The 17,221-nt window shown below is 55.1% G+C and overlaps 1 protein-coding gene and 1 long non-coding RNA gene across 2 annotated transcripts; both read left to right on the top strand.

Annotated features, from left to right (window-relative positions):
* Positions 1–10,079: 10,079 nt before the first annotated feature.
* LOC114220172 (uncharacterized) lies at positions 10,080–11,109 on the top strand. The gene is made up of 2 exons (XR_003611529.2): positions 10,080–10,520; positions 10,603–11,109. It is a non-coding gene; the product is annotated as an uncharacterized LOC114220172 (long non-coding RNA).
* Positions 11,110–16,739: 5,630 nt separating this feature from the next.
* SMIM38 (small integral membrane protein 38) lies at positions 16,740–16,895 on the top strand. The gene has a single exon (XM_088018036.1). It carries the CDS (start codon positions 16,740–16,742, stop codon positions 16,893–16,895), a length of 156 nt encoding a protein of 51 aa, XP_087874162.1.
* The last annotated feature ends 326 nt before the right edge of the window (positions 16,896–17,221 follow it).

Genomic DNA, 17,221 nt, shown 5'->3' with positions numbered 1-17,221 from the left:
GACTGCAGACTTCTGGTCTCCAGACCCGGGAGGGAATGAATTTTTGCTCTGTGGTAATTTGTTACGGCCGCCCCAGGAAGCAATGCAATATATAATATTAATTTGTTTTCATTGCAATGTAGTTGTAAATATAAATTATTATTAGTAGTATTTTATGGAAGAAGGAAGCAAAAGCCCCAAAGGCCCATGACAGTCTTAATTCAAGGTGACAAGACTTGCCCTTCTTCCAGGAACTCAGCTCCCAGTCTGGGGGCCATGAGGGACCCCGCGGGGGGCTTCCTGAGCGAGTGGACCCCGACATCTGAGTGGGGCTGAGGTTGAGGGGGGAGTCGGAGCTCTGGGGCTCCAGTCCGAGCTCTGCCACCCCTCCTGTGTGATCTCGAGGGGGGACGCGGCCTCCTGGGCCTCAGCGTCCTGATCTGGGAGCTGCCCGCTATGGAGGATGCGGTGCTGTCTGAACGGGTCGCGGGGTTTCAGAGCTCAGGGGCAGCGAGGACCGTGTGCAGCGAATACTGCCTCACGGGTCACCCAGGGCTTGGTGCTCAAAGTCTGCGGGCCGGGAGTGGGAGGCCGGTGCAAAAGGACATTGCTGCCTGGTGGAGTTTTCCATCTGAGCTGGGAAAGAGCCACCCGCCTTTCATCGGTGCAGGTTTGGATGGATTTCCTCCTGGGGGGTCCCTGTCCCTGCAGGGTTTCCTCCTCACGGTCAGTTCAGTACCATGCTGGCCCTACATGGAGGCCCCAGAGGCCATCTCCCCTGCCTCTCCCACCCAGGCGCCCCTTCCCTCCGGGGTGGCCGTGTGTCTAAGCCAGACCTTGTGGGGACCCCGCCAACAGTGGGGGCAAAGTGCTGTCCCAGCTGCAGGAAGGTTCCCGGGCTGGGCTATGTTGGCACCTCGGTCCTGCTGCCTGGCCTTCCGCAGGAGGCAGCTCGGAGGGACCCGACTTCCAGGCGGTGGGCACAGAGCAGCTGACTGACTTGCCTGTAGGTAGCACAGCCAGGACAGAAGTCCAGGAGGAGGCCATTCTGGGAGCTGGGGAGGAGCAGGTCTCGTCCCCTGGGACGACGGGCCTTGCTGGGAAAGCTGCAAGGCTGGCCCGGGGCCCCAGGGGCTCGGTGGCATTCCTGCCTCTAGGTGGGGCATTCTGCACGTGCAGTTCCGCAAGCTTTGAACCCTGAGCTGGGCTTGCACAGAGCTTCCTGACTTCCAGAACTGCTCCGCAGGACTCTCGCCCCTTCTTGCAGACCCCTCAGCCTTGCCGCAGGGTGCAGGGTGGACAGATTCTCCAGCTTGGAAGCACAACACTCCTCTCCCCCTCCACCCTCTCCCTGGGGCCCAGATGCCTCCCAGACAGGCCTGAGATGTGGCCACAGCCCCCTCCCTGTCTCCGCTGGCCTCCATCCCCCTGGGCCCCAGCGGGCAGCTCGCAGGAGGAATGGTGGGAGCGTGTCTGGGCAGCCACACGCCCTGGTCTAGGACGCGACCTTGGGCCAGAGGAAGCCGTGAGCTTCCTGAGGGCAGAGCCTGGCTCACTGCACCTGGTGCCGCCCCTGCCCTCATTCCTGCTCTGTCTCGGGCCTCTTCCACTCTCAGGGTTGTTGTAGGAGGGATGAGGGCTTCTTGACCACTGAGACCGGGCTCCCTTCTGATTCTGTTTCTCTCTTTGTGAGCTTGGGCAGTCGGTTCCCCTGAGGCCTCGTCCCTCTCTCTAGAAAGTGGGCGAAGGTGGCAGCTGGCTTGGCGGCCCCTGCGGAGTCCCGGCAGGACAGCCTCGGGGCCTTGGGGTGTGGACACTGGAGTCAGGCCTGCATAGAAAGCCTGACTCTGTCACATCCTTGTGGGTGATGGCAGCTGGCTTTACTCTTCCAGGCCTCAGTTTGCTCTTCTGTAAAATGGGAAGAACACAGGACCCATTGGATAGGTGACCACTGGGGACACAGCACATCCGTCATTTGGCACTGCACCTGCTACATAGGAAATTGTCATCCTCTTACTGCAACTTTATCACTTTCATTGATGAGGACGTTGAATTTTGGGGGAGGTTATCAGGCCATACTTAGCATATGGGAAAACCACCCTTTTGACAGTTTGATGCCTTATGATGAAGTTACACAGTTGTCAGGATTCAGAACAGCACCATCGCCCCCAAAGTTGCAGTCAGTGCCTCTCCCCACCCCAGCCCCTGGAAAGCACAGACCTGTTTTCCATGCCTATGATTTCCCTTTTCCTAAATGTCATGCAAATGGAGCCACGAAGTACGCGCAGTCTTAGGTGTCTGGTTCCTGTCGCTTAGCATGATGCATTTGTGTTCATGCATGTTGGTCCGTGGGTCTGTGGTTAATTCCTTGTACTGCTGAATATTCCTGAATATTGCCTGCATGCAGAGTTGTATGGATACGTGGTAATTTGCTTTTCCATCCACCAGGTAATGGATATTTGAGTTGTTTCTGGTTGTGGCTAATGTCAATGAATACGGCTGCTATGAACATCTGGATCCAGGTCTTTGTGTGGACGTGTTTTCCTTTCTCTTGGGTACATGCTAGAAGGTGGGGTTGCTGGATTTAGGTGAAGTGAATATTTAGCTTTATAAGAAATTGCCAAACTCTTTTGTAGCGCAGCCGCCCCATTTCACATTCCCATCAGCAACGTCTGAGAGTCCCTCTCGCTCTGCATTTTGTCAGCACTTGGTGTTGGCAGCTTAAAACTTTAGTCATCTTCTTAAGTGTCTAGTGTCATCTAATGATACGGAACATTGTTTCACTTGCTTATTTGATGCCCAGTTTATTCTTCTGTGAAACGTCTGTGCAAGTTTTGCTCACTTAAAATTCCGGGTTGTTTTGTCTTATTATTGAGTCCTAAGAGCTCTTTGTCTATTTTGGACATAAGACGTTGATCTGATGTGTATTTTTTGCAAATATTTCTCCCTGTCTTTGGTTTGTCTGCTCATTTTATGAATAGTATCCTTTGGGGAGTGGAAGTCTTTCGTTTTGATGAGATCTAGCGTACGATGTGTTCTTTTAGGTCCTTGCTTTTTCAGTCCCTTCTAGGAGCTCTTCGTCCGACTCCAAGTCACAGAGAGTTTCCCCTCGGCTTTCTTGCAGACGTTCTATAACTGCAGGTTTCACATGTAGGTCTATGATCCATGTTCAGTTGACTTTTGCCTGAGTTGACCTTGGGTATGGTACCCCCAGACCCACCTTTTGGGACCCCCCCAGCGGCTTGCCAGGCCCCTCCAGCAGTGGTGACTCTTGTCCCCCTGGGCAGGGGGGGATGTTCAGCGGAGGTTGCCCTGCCACCTGTGATCAGCAGATGTGAGACCCTGGACTGCCTCAGGTCTGGTGGGGCTGGTACTTCCTTTGCCCAGGTTGTTTGCCATCCAGGCTTGTGGGTGGACTCGTGCGGGGGACCCAAGACCGGGCTCCTGCCTGCTGTTCGGAAGACGTTGCTAGAAGAGGCAACTCTGCCTTCCTTTTCTGCTGGGGTAGCTGTTGCCTCGGTGGCCCCAGAGCATCTCCGTCCTCCCTCCTGCATTCAACCAGGGGCACCCTGCCATCCGTGCTGTGAGCTAGGCCACTTGGCCCCAATACAGACATTTTAATCATAATCTACCAACTCCCCTCAGCCCCGGTAGGTTACCGGTTCCATTTCTCAGGTGGGGAAACTGAGTTTTAGAGGGATAAGTTATTTGTCTAAGACTCATGAGTGGCAGAGCTTAGAACTGAACCAGGACTTCACGATTTCCCTCGACACTGTGTTGCTTTCCCAGGCTGGTGCTCTCCACGTGGGCTGAGTTGCATCCATGCAGGGACCTGGGAATGAGGTATCCAGTGATCGTTGGCACATGGTTATTTCAGCATGACGGGACTGCCTCCCCTCTGGAGTGCAAGCGCCTCCTGGGCAAGGAGTTCTCTCATTTGGTGTCTTTTCCCGCAAAGCATGGTCTTGTACATCCATGGACTTTGGCAAAGAGTCAGCTGCGTGTGAGAATGAGCCTCTAAACAAGGCTTTATCTCCCCACAATGCTTCTCAGGTGATGGGTAGACTTGCCAGTCCCCTGATGGATTTGGGAATCATAGCGTCCCTGCATTCAGTGTTTGGTACACAATAGGCACTCAATAAATGTTTGTAGTGTGAATGAATGAACTTGGAGTCATCCATCTAATGGATATCATCAATTATAACAAAACCCAAGGGACCATGAAAATCAGGGTCAAGGCTGAGTGTCCAGGGCCATTTGAGAATTGAATGATGTGGTTTTTGTGTCACCCAGGTTCTTGGGTCAGGATCTGGAGGGCAGATGAAGAGAGGCTGCTGGGGCAGGGCCTGGGGTCTTGGGAATGTGCTGCTCACAAAACCCAGGTCACTGCGACCAACATCATGCTGCAGGTAAAATTATCCAGGGGTGATTGGGGTCCAGGATGAGTGGGGGCTGGCTGTCTCAGGGTCCTCACCAATGCTATCTGTCATCGAGAAGGTTTTGAGGCCCGTAAAGATATGGCCACCCCAGTACTGGGCCTGGTGTGGCCCCACAGGCTATCCACTGCAGATTCTTGGTCGAGATGAGGGGCCCCCAGCAGGAGCTAGCCCGAGTGTGGACTTCAGTCCTGGGGACTGGGGCAGGGAGGCAGGAGCTCCAAGTAACCTCTTGGCTTCAGGTCAGTGGCAGGAGTCCTGCTGAGATCTGAAGCCTAGCAGGTGAACTCGTAGCAGAAAATCATGTTTATCACCCTGTTTTGGTTTCCAGCGTTAGGATCACAGCAAGTACCCGAGTTGGAACTTTTGGATTTGAGCTGGGACATTCCTCATGCATGTCCTTGTTGGGTCCCTCCCCAGCACAGACATTTTCAGTGATCGGTGGGTGTCAAAGCCAGAGATGTGCTGGTGGGAAACTAGAATGTAGAGAGGGAGGGACCCTTGCCTGGGGTCACCCAGCTCCTGGGAGAAGACCATGTTCATCCGCTGGCGAGGCCAAGAGAGCTAGGGTGGCGGTGGCAGAGGAGAGGTCCGACTCCTACTGGTTTCCCTATGAACTCTGGGCCAGCAGACAGGTAAGGAGAGGCTCAGTCTGGTTTACTCCTGCTCTGTGACCGGGCTTTTGGTCCAGCAGTGATGTGTTCCTTCCCTGGCACCTGGGGGACAGGTGGGAGGCTGTGCTTGCATCAGCTGGGCCAACTGCTGGGGGCCTAGAGGGCTTAGGGGACCCGGTTGCACAGGAGCCCCAGAAAGGAGAAGAGAAGGGGACCCACCCTTGTCACAGGCTGTCCACATGTCAGGCTCAGTGCTGGAGCCTCTCTGCGGGCAGTCTCACCAAATTCTCGAAACCAAGGTTCCTCCACTGTGGCACTACTGACATTTTCGGGGAATTATGTCCTGTGTGTAGGATGCTGCGCAGCCATCCCCATGGCCTCTACCCACTGGATGTCAGTTACCAACCCCCAACTCCATGTGACAACCAAAAATGTGTTCAGACATCACCAAAATGTCCCTTGATGGGCAAGATCACTCCCACTTTACAGAGGGGGGAACTGAGCACCCGAGAAAGACCGGTGACTTGCCCAAGGTTTACAGGTCGGGCCCAGGGGCGGGTAAGAGCCATGCCCAGAGCGCCAGGACAGGCTTCTTGGGAAAGGGAAGGAGGGTGAGCTTGACCCTGGCTCCTATGGAAGGAAGGGCTCAGGAAAGCCGGGAGGAGTGATCAGTTATCTTCCATTGCACAACAAATTTCCCTAAGAATGAAGGGCTTAAAGCAACAATAAACACTTATCTCTCAGATTCTGTGGATCAGGCATTGGGAGGGGCTTTAGCTGGGTGGTTCTGGCTCAGGATCTCTCTCTGGAGGCAGCAGTCCATTGTCGGAGGGAGGATGTGCTCCCAAGGCCGCTCCTCGCCTGGGTTTGGAGAGCTGGTGCAGGCGGTGGCTGGAGGCCTCAGCTCCTTGCCACACCGGCCACACCGGCCACTCCGCGGGGCTGTGCGAGCGTCCTTGTTGCACGGCGGCCGGCCTCGCCACGGTGAGCGGCTGTAGAGGAAGCCACAGTGTCTTTTAGGACCCAGCTGGGAAACCACTCAGCAGCATTTCTGCAACCCCCTGTGGGCTCCCAGGTCAGTCCTGTTTAAAGTGGGAGGGTGCTGTCCAGGGCGTGAGCACAGGAGGTGAGGATCTTGGGGGCGGGGAGCATCTCGGGAAAGAGTTATAACAAGCAGGAGGGGCATCCAGATGGGGAGACTGTGCGCGAGGGGGTGTGTCTGGGGAGTAGAGAGGTGCCTGGTTCATGTGAGTGACCACATGGCATAAAAGGGATGAGGTAAAGAATGGCCAGGCGGTGGGGGGAACTCGACGGCCAGGCAGAGGTTTGGGTTCGATCCTGTGGGACAGAGTGCCCCACAGACCTGTGCTCCCCAAGTGGCACCACTGGGAGCTGTGGGGTTATTGGGGGGTGTCTCAGTTTCCCCCTCAACAAAATGGCAGGGTTGCAAGGGTCGGTTGCAGGAGTAAGAACCGGATGTATAGAGGTGTATGGTTCGCTCTGGGCCATGTGTGGCTCTACGCCATGGTGTCCCTCGCCAGACCCATCAGAGGTCGGGGGGCCTGGGGCCCAGCTGCTGAGTCAGTGGTTCAGTGTGGCGCGGGAGGGGCCGAGTGGGTGGGGAAGTGGGCCTGCGTCCCGCCACCTCCTCTGCTGGGGCTTGCGGGTCCACATCTTAGATGGTCTCCAACCAGCGCGTCCTTCCAAGAGGTGGCCGGGAACTGGGGGCCGCTGCTCAACCCTACCCTCTCCCTCCCTGCAGCCGATGACCCCTCTTCCCACTGCCTTTGGGGGTGCAACAGTGTCCAGATTCCCACAGCTCCGGCACCCGGATGGACAGCGGACTTGGGGAGTTTTGGAGCGGATGCACGTCCAGGAGGAGCCGTGTCAGACCCCAGACGTTTGCTCAGCAGGAAATATCACAGGGGAGACGGGCTGCCCTTGTGAGGGTTATCTTAATCCCCAGCTTCCTTTGCTGCTCCTCCTAGCGTCCCTCCTGCTCCCGAAACAAAGCTCAGAGTAAAAAAAAACAGAGATTTTAGGAGCCGGAAGCACCCTGGGTCTCATAGACTTTCCATTGTGCCTGATGGAGGGGCAACCATCCTCTGGGCCTTATGTAACGCGGCTTGGGGGGGGGCGCCCCAGTTGCCCCACACCTGCGGCCACAGAGCAGCACGTCGGTGGGCCGGTTCCCTGGAAACATTAGACGCATCATCCAGGCTTAGCCAGACCCATGTGTAACTTCAGATTTCCTGGGTGAGAAACGGAAATGAGGTGGGGGCTCTGGCAGGGAGGGTCAGGGAGTGGGGAAGCAAAATTCCTCTCGGCAGGCGTGCTCACCGTGATGGCCAGGTTTCCCAACAACGACGGGGACTCTTGTCTCAGCAAGGGTTTTGGGCACACCTGTGGCCTTCCGGCGGCATCAGCCCATAGTCCCACATGCATTCTGAGAGAGGGATCAGCACATGATGGCAGGACTGCCCTCAAGGTCTGCAGGGTGTGGCCCGCACACGGGGGACTGTGATTAGGGGGTGTCCAAGCCCACGGGCTGGAAGGTGAGGATGGGCGCTTCCTCCAAGGGCAGTGACTCAGCTCAGCTGACGCAGCGCCCTCAGGTCAATGGCACTGAAGGAGCTGGGGAGCTGGGTCAGGCTCTATCAAGGTCATGTAGGGGCAGAACGGGCATTTGTGAGGATGGATTTAGGAGAAAACTTAAGGCAACCTTACAACCGTCTTTGGACAAGTTGGCAGAGCAGAAACCAGTGAGAGAATTTGGAAACCCCGCTGTGGGTTCAGATTCCCTTCCCTTGTCAAACAGACCTGCCTGCCCCCCAGGAATAAATGCAAGACCGTCTGCAAAGCGTTGAGCTTTGACCTCGGTTGGGAATGTGTGCATCAGATGCTCTGGGGCTCTACATCTGCAAGTGATCACAAAGGGGCTACAGGTATTGATTTTGGAGGTAGAAGTTTTAGCAAGCAGGTGAAGTTGCAAATATGGCATCCACCAGTAATGAGGGCAGATAGTCTCTCTGCCTTGAAGAAGAAGGCGTGCTTGAAAACCAGCCCTGGAAAGGGAGGTCAGTGCGGGGGCCTCTCTCAGAAGGCGGAATTAAAGCCAAAACCTGAAGGTCGAGAAGGAGACAGCCCATGAGAGCTGTGTGAAGGTCAGCACGGTGTCCTTTCTCGAGGTCAAGTTCGGAGCGGTCACTGTTTTCCATTCTGCAGAATCATGGGGCCAGCAGGTTTTATCTCTGCCTTTTATTTAGAGCTTGCCAGTGGCCTGTATTTTCTCTTTTTGTAGCTTCTTTTAGATTGTTTATTTTTCTTCTCATTTGAGTCTCTCCTCCTCTACTACTTTGGACCTCAGATACTCAATCTCTGTTCTTTTAGTGGTGACCCTAGAGACTTTTACGAGGCGTCATAAATTTTTACACGCTTACCTTAATCTGTATTTTATACTCCTTCCAAAGACGGGAGGCTTTAGAATATGTTATCTCTCCTCTGACTGATATGCAATTGTGTCACATATTTTATTTCTAATTTTAACCTCCCCAACTTAGACCTGATTTTTCTTGTTTTATGCGGTCAGTGTTTGTTTATACTTATCCAAATGTTCCCTATGCCCTTTGTTCACGGTTTTTCTTGCATCTTGCGTTTTCCTTCTGCGGTTATTTCTCTTTGGCCTGAAATGTATTTTTTGGTATTGTCTTTACTGGCAGTCTATTAGTGGCAAACGTCTTAATTTTTACTTGCCTAAAAGTAAATGGATCAATCTTTTCTTTTACGGTTGGTACTTTTGTGTATTGTTAAGATGGACCTATTTTGAGGCTCCGTCCACATCAGTCTATATTGTCCTCTGAAAGTTTTATGGTTTTGCCTTTCGCATTGAATTGTTCAACCACCTGGAGCTGATTTTCATGTGAGGCGTGAGGTAGGGGGTCGTCAGTGTTCTCCACCAAGTATTTTGGGTTCTAAATACTTTGGGCACGCAGTAGGATGGCAACTCTCCACCAAGATCTGTATCCATTACCTACGCTACATGACAAATCATCACTAACCAACACGGCGGCTTAAAGTGATATCCATTGATTAGCTCACAGTTCATTAGGGCAGAGGTCCAGGTGGGCCTGACAGTTCTCTGCTCAGGATCTCACAAGAGACCAGGGTTAAGGTCTTACTGGGAGGCTCTGGGGGAGGAATCCACTTCAAAGTTCACTCGTGCTCTTGGCTCCTGGAGACCACCCTCAGGTTCTAGCCAAGAGGACCCTCTTCCCACAACATGGCAGGTTACTTCTTCAAAGCTGGGCAGGAGAGTCTTACTCCTCTCTGCTACGACAGACGCTTCGATGTATAACCTGCCTGTGGGAGTGACGTGCCATTGCACTTGTGTTAACCACAAACACATGACTTGCTTTGGCCAATGGTGTGTGAGCAGCCGTGGGCGTGGCACCTCGTGAGAAGCTTGAAGAGCTGTCTGTGACTTGTCACGTGATCTTCCCTCCTCTCTAATGGGAGAGAGTAGTGACAGCATTGTGTCTTTGCTCTCAATCTTTTGTGTGTTTAATTTCTCTTGCCTTTCTGTCCTTGGTAGTGTCTTTGGTATCGTTGACACATTTGACGTATTTGGGTTTAGAACTTACGTTTCTCAAAACACCATCTGCAGACTGAGGAGATATTGTAACATGCAGAATCGACAGGGAATCAGTATGAAGAGGATGGATGTTTTCATACGGGTTTTGTTGTTATTAAGGTATAGCAAGGTCGACAGATCTGGAGGCGGGAGCTCACCGTGCCGTGGGGGCCTTGCAGGGAAGCACCAGGGTTGGCCAGGAGGAAAGGGAGCTTTGGGTGGCTGGGGGGACACGGGGGCAAGAGTCTCTCCTGCAGTTTCTGTGAAAAAGCACAAGTGAGGTAAGGCAAGCAGGCTGAGGATTGGCTAGTTGGAATCATTTCAGCAGACTCTGGGGGCACCGAGGCTGTCCCTGGTCGTGTGGCACCTGCCCTGGGGTGATAAGACCAAGGGACCATAGCTCAGAGTGTGGGAGCCCCGATAAAGAAGGTGGTTGGGGTTTAGGCTCTGCAAGGGGGTTTGTATTTGAGAGGCGTGCTCCTGGGCGAGCCGTTTGCCGTCTCTAGGAGTGGGCTGACCCAGGCAGGGGCCCAGAACACAGAAAATAGGATACATGGTTAAATCAGTGAAGAATGCCTAAAAACCAATAAGAAACAGCCCACTGGCCAGAGACTCAGCTACAACTTCCTAGGAGAGGAAACCCAACACGGAGAATAAGAACAGAACTACAAGACACTGTTTCTGGTCGGCTGGATTGGCAAACATCAGAAAGTCAGCATTGCAGAGGATGGGAAGAACCCGAGCTCCTGCTCACCACTGTCTGAACGGTCACTCAGTGCCACCACCTTGGAAAATAAATCAGCATTTTTCTTGTAAAGTTAAAGATATGTGTTCCCTTCAACCAAGCACACGCACTCACAGGTAAATTCCCAAAACCCTAGTGTGTGTCTGTACACATTTGTGGTTGGACATACAGTTTTAGGTGCCTGTTTTATTCCAACAGCTACGACACACGAAGGCGCCGTGTTCTGCCTTCCCATTGCTGTTGAGGGGCCCGCGGAGGGTCCGTCTGTCACCTGGACTTCAGCGCTGCCTTGCTCTCCGGCTGCTTCCAAGATACTCTCCTCGGCCATAACCATTCCTGATGCTCCGTAATTGATAATTTGGATTCTTGAAACCATGAGCCACACTAATGGCTGAAGCTGCTCACATTCGCCCCATCTTCGTGTTTTCATGGGCGTGTGAGCATCACATCACAAACCTCCACAAACCCCAGCACCTGCCTTTTTTGCTTTCTACGGCATAGGGGACAGCACAGCAAATGACCTCTGGTCACTGTGGTGACGAGGACTCCCGCCCCGGCTTCTGCTGCTTCTGACCGGCCCCGGGGCCCGCCCGCGTGGCCCTGCGAGGCAACCGCACCTCATACGTCTTCTTTCAAGGCAGGGGTCTCTGTGTCTGTCATCTTAACATGCCCGATTAAAGCAAAATCCAGGTATGTTTTAATTCACTTGGCTGACGTTGGACTCTTTGGGATGTCTGGATCTGTGCACTGATGTCTTTTATCAGCTCTGAAGAATGCTCCGTTCCTTTCCCCTCGTCTGCGGGCCTTTGCCCTCTCCGTCCTCTTCTCTGGGCTGCTGTGACCGTGAGTCCTACCATCCTGGGGCAGACCCACGCGCAGCGGGGTAAGCCAGGGGCAGAAGAAGATGGGGCCCTGTAGGCTTGCTGACAGGTGCCAGGGCATTTTCCGTGAGCGAGCCATAGCCTGGGGGCAGGCCTGGGCTAGCCTGCACTATCCTGCACTGATCACTGACTGCCATCACCCACTGGTGACAATGGGGACTCCAGGAGGCGTGTGGACACAGGCCCCTTGGGGTGGTTATGGGAGTATGGCATTTCTGAGGGGCAGGGCATTCTTGGGTGACACACATTTTAGTGGCGATGGGCCCCTTCTTGCGGCTCAATCCAACTTGGAGAGCCCACAGTGTCCTCACGCCTGTCGCTCCCTGGCCTGTTCCGAGGGCCTTGCCAGGGTCTCCCCGATCCTCCTTTTTAATTGAGAAATTAATAAGAGAAACAGAATCGAGGCCTAGTCACGCCTGGGAAACTGCTGAGATCTCCCTGCCCCCACTCACCACATTTCTTTTATCTTCCAAAAAAAAAAAAAAAAAAGAAAAGTAATACCATTAAGTCATCTCCTTTTTTTTTTCTATTTCTGGGAAAATCTTTATTTTGTGTATTTCTCAGGCCTCTTGACATGCTGTCTCAGACTAACGGAGGATCACTTCCTTCCAGTTCCCCTCAAAATTCCTGCTGGTTTTATCTTGCAAACGCCTCAGTACTGCAGAGCAAACCCCCTCCCTCTGTGTCCCCCCCTTCTTGCCCCCCCTCCCGCCTCCTTGTGAAGAAGAAAGGGCCCCTGGCTCTCTGAGGTCTTTAGGCAAAGCAGATACATCCCCACAGAGCCTTCAAAGGTGCCTCCTCCAAAGCTGCAAAACTGCCCGTTAACTCTTTCAAAGAGCTTTAGTCGGCGTGTGAAAGCTGTCTGGGTTCATTGATTAAAAAAAAAAAAAGAAAGAAAGAAAGAAAGAAAAAACCGGTATTGTTTTTAGCACTGTTGACGATATTAGTGAATCGTATCAGAGGACAGTGAGTCTTTGCAAGGGGCTGTGGTTACCTTTCACCTACTTGTTGCCTTAAACCACGAAATAATGTTGGAGTAAAGATGCCCCCGCCACAACAAGGCGTCCCCAGAGAGGCCGGCAGGATGCCTCTCCCTCCCACACCCCAAAGAGTTAAGCAGAAATGGTTAATATTCCTCCCTTCGGCCCCCACGTCCCGTATTCTAATGTATGAACTCTCTCATTCAGATGTGAGCGAGCCGCACATGCTTGCCGGGCTTGGCGACAGACCCCTCGCCTCCCCTGCACGACACGTATGGTCTCCGCTGAAACGCGCTTCAAAGCACAATTTTATGCGCACGTATTGCTCACCTACACCATAGGCCCCCACCGTGCATGCACGCATGTGCAGCCCCAAGTTCCGAGTGGGGTTCCCTTTGTCCCTTTTCGTCCGAGGGCTCAGCCCGAGGTGAGAAAGAGGGAGCAAGGTTATTAAGAATTCTGACAAGGTAGGCTGAATAAATTGTGTTTTCTTTGTGCGCCTTAATCCGGTGTTGTATTGGCTTCTCGGACATGGCTAATTTATTTGGAATTTCATTCTGTTCCTGACAGCGTCCTTGACTAGCTGTTTGATCACCTCGAGCAAAGTTACATACCAGCTTTCAACTGTTGGAAGGGCAGCGGTGTAATTTTTCTCAAGTGCATTCTCCTGGGTCCGGCTTTATGCTCGCAGCAGAATGTTTCAGATGGCTGGGGCCATCCCTTGTCAGGGGGGAGAAGCCGGCCGGCGCAGGGGTCTCCCTCGGGGAGGAAGCTCTCCACTTTCCACTTTTCCCCACTTGTCCCACTGTTGGGGATTTTAATCTGCTTTTGTGGGGCAGGAAGAAAGAAAATTAATTTTCACCCGTCTGTGCTTAGGGAGCACTTTAGTGGAAACCCAGTGTGAAATGCACGTTCTGTTGACTTCAGCACCGCCCCCCCGCTCCCCCCCCCCCCCGGCCCCCGGCACGCAGGCTGCGTTTTGAGCTGCAATATTCTCAGGGGAAGAGGTAATTCAGCCACAAAACTTCCGAGGGTGATAACCCCTGGTCTACACCACTCCTCATTTCTCCAGCAACTTACGCCTTTCTTGGCAGAAAGAGGAGTTGACCTTCATTCTCTCTTAACTCATATCCCTGTAATGTTGGCTTGTTTATTTTTTGTAATAGCAAGCGTGTCTGCTTATAGAAGAAGAAAAAATAATGATGATTTTCATTACGCCTCCAACACCTCTGAGCACCTCACTCTTAGCACAGTTGTGGCTGGTAGTTTTATAATTTGGGCAGAATCCAGTCTAATGGAAACACATGCTTCCTTTACTTTGGGCTCTTGATCCCGATGCACGCACCTTCCTACCAAGTGCCTTCTAGGTGCCTGGAACGGTGCTAAGCCCCTGGGGATCTGGTGAGAGCTCACATGCTAGACACACATCAGAGATTTGAGAGACGTCAGTGCCACGATGAAAGCGAAAAACAAAACCAACCAACCAACCAAAAACCAGGGCGATAGGCTAGATGGATCCTGAGTGAGAGGGTACCACTTCCCTCACCGACTCCTGCCCCGGGTTCACCCAAATTCACGGTGATCCTGAGCGGAATTCTGGGGCCTGCTTTTGGCCTTTGAGTTTGTCCTGACCTGCAGGGGAGCTGGGCATTCACCACCCCCTCTAGTTGGTCCTGGGCAGGAAAGCCCCCAGGGTGTTCCCGGGCTCCGTGCTGGGCAGCCCCCACAGCCGAGCATATACCCTGGAAGAGACTTGTGTTTGGAGCAAATGGACATTGAAGCCAGGGGTCGGGGGCACAGAGATGGGTAAAGGTTCCCAGGCATCAGGGTGCAGCCCCGACCATGCTCCAAGCCCATCATCACTGAGAATTATGAAATGATTAGAATGGGGAGCACATAATGTCTGCACCATGGGGGATGGTGGGAACTGAGCGGGCTTGTCTGCTGCGCTGTCTCAACACCGAATTATTTTCTCCTTGTGGGTGATGGCCACCTTACCCATCTAAGGTCTGCTGCACCTGCACATCAGGTAGATCCTTCTCAGGAGAAGTCAGCCCTGGGCACAGCTGTGACATTGTCCAGGGGATGGGGGCATTCACTTCCTCTCCTGAAGGGCGTGCTGACCTCAGCCTCACCGACTCTGGGGCCCGGGCACCTCTGTGCAGGAGCGGGGAGGCCTCCGTGATCCTAAGGAGTCTGGGTGCATGGGTGCCACGTGACCAGGGCGCTGTTGACTTTGCGTGTCCCATGGTGCACTTGGCAATCAGAGAAATTTACCCAAGGCCACTTTGTCCCCATCTGCTGGGTGGGGAGCCGCAGAGCAGGAGGTGGAGGACGGGGCTCTGCCTGGCGTGTCCTTGCCCCTCCGGCTGGCCCAGGATGCCCACCTGGAGAGGCTGACCACACAGGTAAGCAAAGTGCCCACTCAGGAACCAACCTCTTTTCCCTCCCCAAGTTCGTGGCTCCTTTCCCCTGGGACCTCGCTCCAGATGCAGATGGGTGTGTCCGGGAAGGCACCTCCCGTACACCTTGGAGGACTTCTCTGCAACACTCTGGAAGCCCTTATCAAGCAGCCACATCTTCAAGAATGCTCTATGTGATTACTGCTTCCACGTTGGGCTCCCACTAAGTTCTCATGTGAGTTTGAAGTGATCTTCAAACCTCTGCACAAAGCATATAAGGCCAGAGCTTAATGTCACCTTTAAGAGTCATGGTCAGCAAATGCACTGGGTCACCTGGCAGGATCCACTGGCTGGCAGCTAGGTCTCTGCATGGACAGAGGCAGAAAAAGGCATTTGCCACCCAGAGAGCAAAGAAGGGCTCGTTGCACTTTCAGTCGGGGTGATAGCTGAGCTAACAGGGGTGAGTGTTGATGGAGGGATGCCAGCGGGGCTCATTGTGGGTCTGGTCCATGGTGAGCATCCAGCACACATTCGCTGGGATTATCATTATGAAAATCACAAGCGAGTGCTCCCACCCTACCGCTCTGCCCATCTTAGGTTGTGTTCCTTGTCAAAGCCTTTGCATTTACTCCTTACATAGAACCTTCTGGAAAGGCTGAGCAGGAGCACATTCTCATTTTGTAGGTAAAGAAGAAATTCAGGAACTGGCTTCAGGTGGCCCGCACTCCTGGAGGCCCCTGAGCCTTCTCTCTGGTGAGGTACCTGCGGCTGGACCATTTCCCAGGTGAGGACGGGCTTGGATCCCCAGGGCCAGACTTTCAGAGACCTTGGCTCCTCCCTGCCGGGCCCTCTGAACTCCAACTGGGGCTCCTTTGTGTTTTGAGGCTATAGGGTTGGAGTTGGAGGACGTGACCAAACTGTCTCTTCTCCCAGGAAAGCTTGGCTGGGTAAGGCCAGATGTGGGGAGGTGGGCAGAGGCCGCGGAGGTGTGCTCGGGTGTGCACATCTGGGCTCCAGTGTGCATGTGTGTCTGTGTATGCGAGCGTGCATGCCTGGGTGTGGGTGTGAGAGTCTGTGTGTGGCAGACAGAGAAGGACGAGCGGATGCTGTCATTTCAGAAACGGCGTGGGGACATTTCTCAGGACGTCCTCTCTGGCGGCAGGGGGATAGTCGACGACCCCGCGCCCGCGCCCCGCGCCCCGCGCCCACGCTGCTCCCTGGATCCGCGCGCGGCCCTTCTGCTCAGACCGCAGCCCTCCGCTTCGCTTTCCCGTGAGGGGTCTGTGCCCAGAGAGGTGGAGGCCCCGGCCCGGCGTCGCCTGCGAGCGCAGGCCGAGGGTCACCGCGAGGGCGACAGGGGACCCCGCGGGGCCGGGCCCTGCTGGTGAGCGCGCAGGTCTCCCCGGGCGCGGGCCCCGGCGGGCTCGTCTCCGCCGCTGCTCGCCTCCCTCTCCCCGCGCGCCCCCTCCTTCCCGCCCGCCCCAGCCCTGCCCAGCCGCCGCCGCCGCCGCCGCCGCCGCCGCCGCCGAGTGATAGCTAATTGCGCGGAGAAAGGGCTCGATTGTGCGCGCGCCGGAAGCGCGGGCGTGGGCGGCTGAAAGAGCCGGAGAAGGTGGCTGCCTCGCCCCGCAGCTGCCGCCCGAGCCGCTGGGAGGTGACGTCAGCGCTGGCGAGCGGGGCGCCGGGCGGAGCGGGGGGGGGCGCTCGCGGCCTCCCGCCCGGGCCGCTCCACAATGCGGCCATTGTCGGCCCCGGGGCTGCTCGCGGCATGAATGGCGCGCGGGCCTCTTGACCGGGGAGGCCGCTAGCCTCGCCATCCGGCCTCTCACCCGCCAGGGAGGCCCGGGGATTGGAGCGAGGCCGCCCCGGGCCGCCCCGGGGAGGGGAGCTGGCTGGACCCCTTGCGCCATCCTGGGAGCGATCCTCCCCCACCCCCCCGCCCAGCCCCGGCTGGCCCGAGCTCCCTCGGCCGCCTGGCCGCCCATCTGACCCTCTGCAGAGCGGGGCCTGCACCCCAGGACTCGGGCCTGCACCCCAGGGCTGGGCCCTGCGCCGGACCGCGCGGCCTCTGCATGGCCTCCTGGTTCGCGGGAAGCATGGGCTCCGACCCGCTCATGGTCCTGCTGGTCCTCATCCTGCTGGCGCGCTTCATTCTCTGGTCCTGCCTTGGCACCTACATTGATTGTAAACTGGCCCGGCGGCAGCCCCGCAAACCCAAGGCGGACTAAGGCCCCTGGCGGCCGGCGGACTCTGAGTGTCCGCATGGGCGGGTCTTCCTCTCCAGGAGGTCAGTGTCCCTGAGGTGTGCTGTCCTGAGGCTGAGGGTGTGTGGGAGGATGGGGCAGGACAGGCAAACCACTCCTGTATCCCACCCACATGGCAGAGATGGACTGTGTCCTACCCAGACTGCCCAGGGCTGTCCTGGTGATGTCCCACGTCCCATGTCAGGACAGAGGGGCCACCACTGCCTGTCTGTCCACCAGGTTCTGGGGTCTGCTGTTGGAGTGAGTGATGCGAGCGTGGGTCTTGCTTTAAGACTCTCTCTGCCTCCAAT

Source organism: Eumetopias jubatus, unplaced genomic scaffold, assembly GCF_037043125.1.
Source record: "Eumetopias jubatus isolate StellerSeaLion01/CBP00866 unplaced genomic scaffold, mEumJub1_p1.0 scaffold_13, whole genome shotgun sequence".
NCBI classification, from domain to species: domain Eukaryota; kingdom Metazoa; phylum Chordata; class Mammalia; order Carnivora; family Otariidae; genus Eumetopias; species Eumetopias jubatus.
Note: the sequence above shows the minus strand (reverse complement) of the source record. Positions and strands in the feature narration are given on the sequence as shown.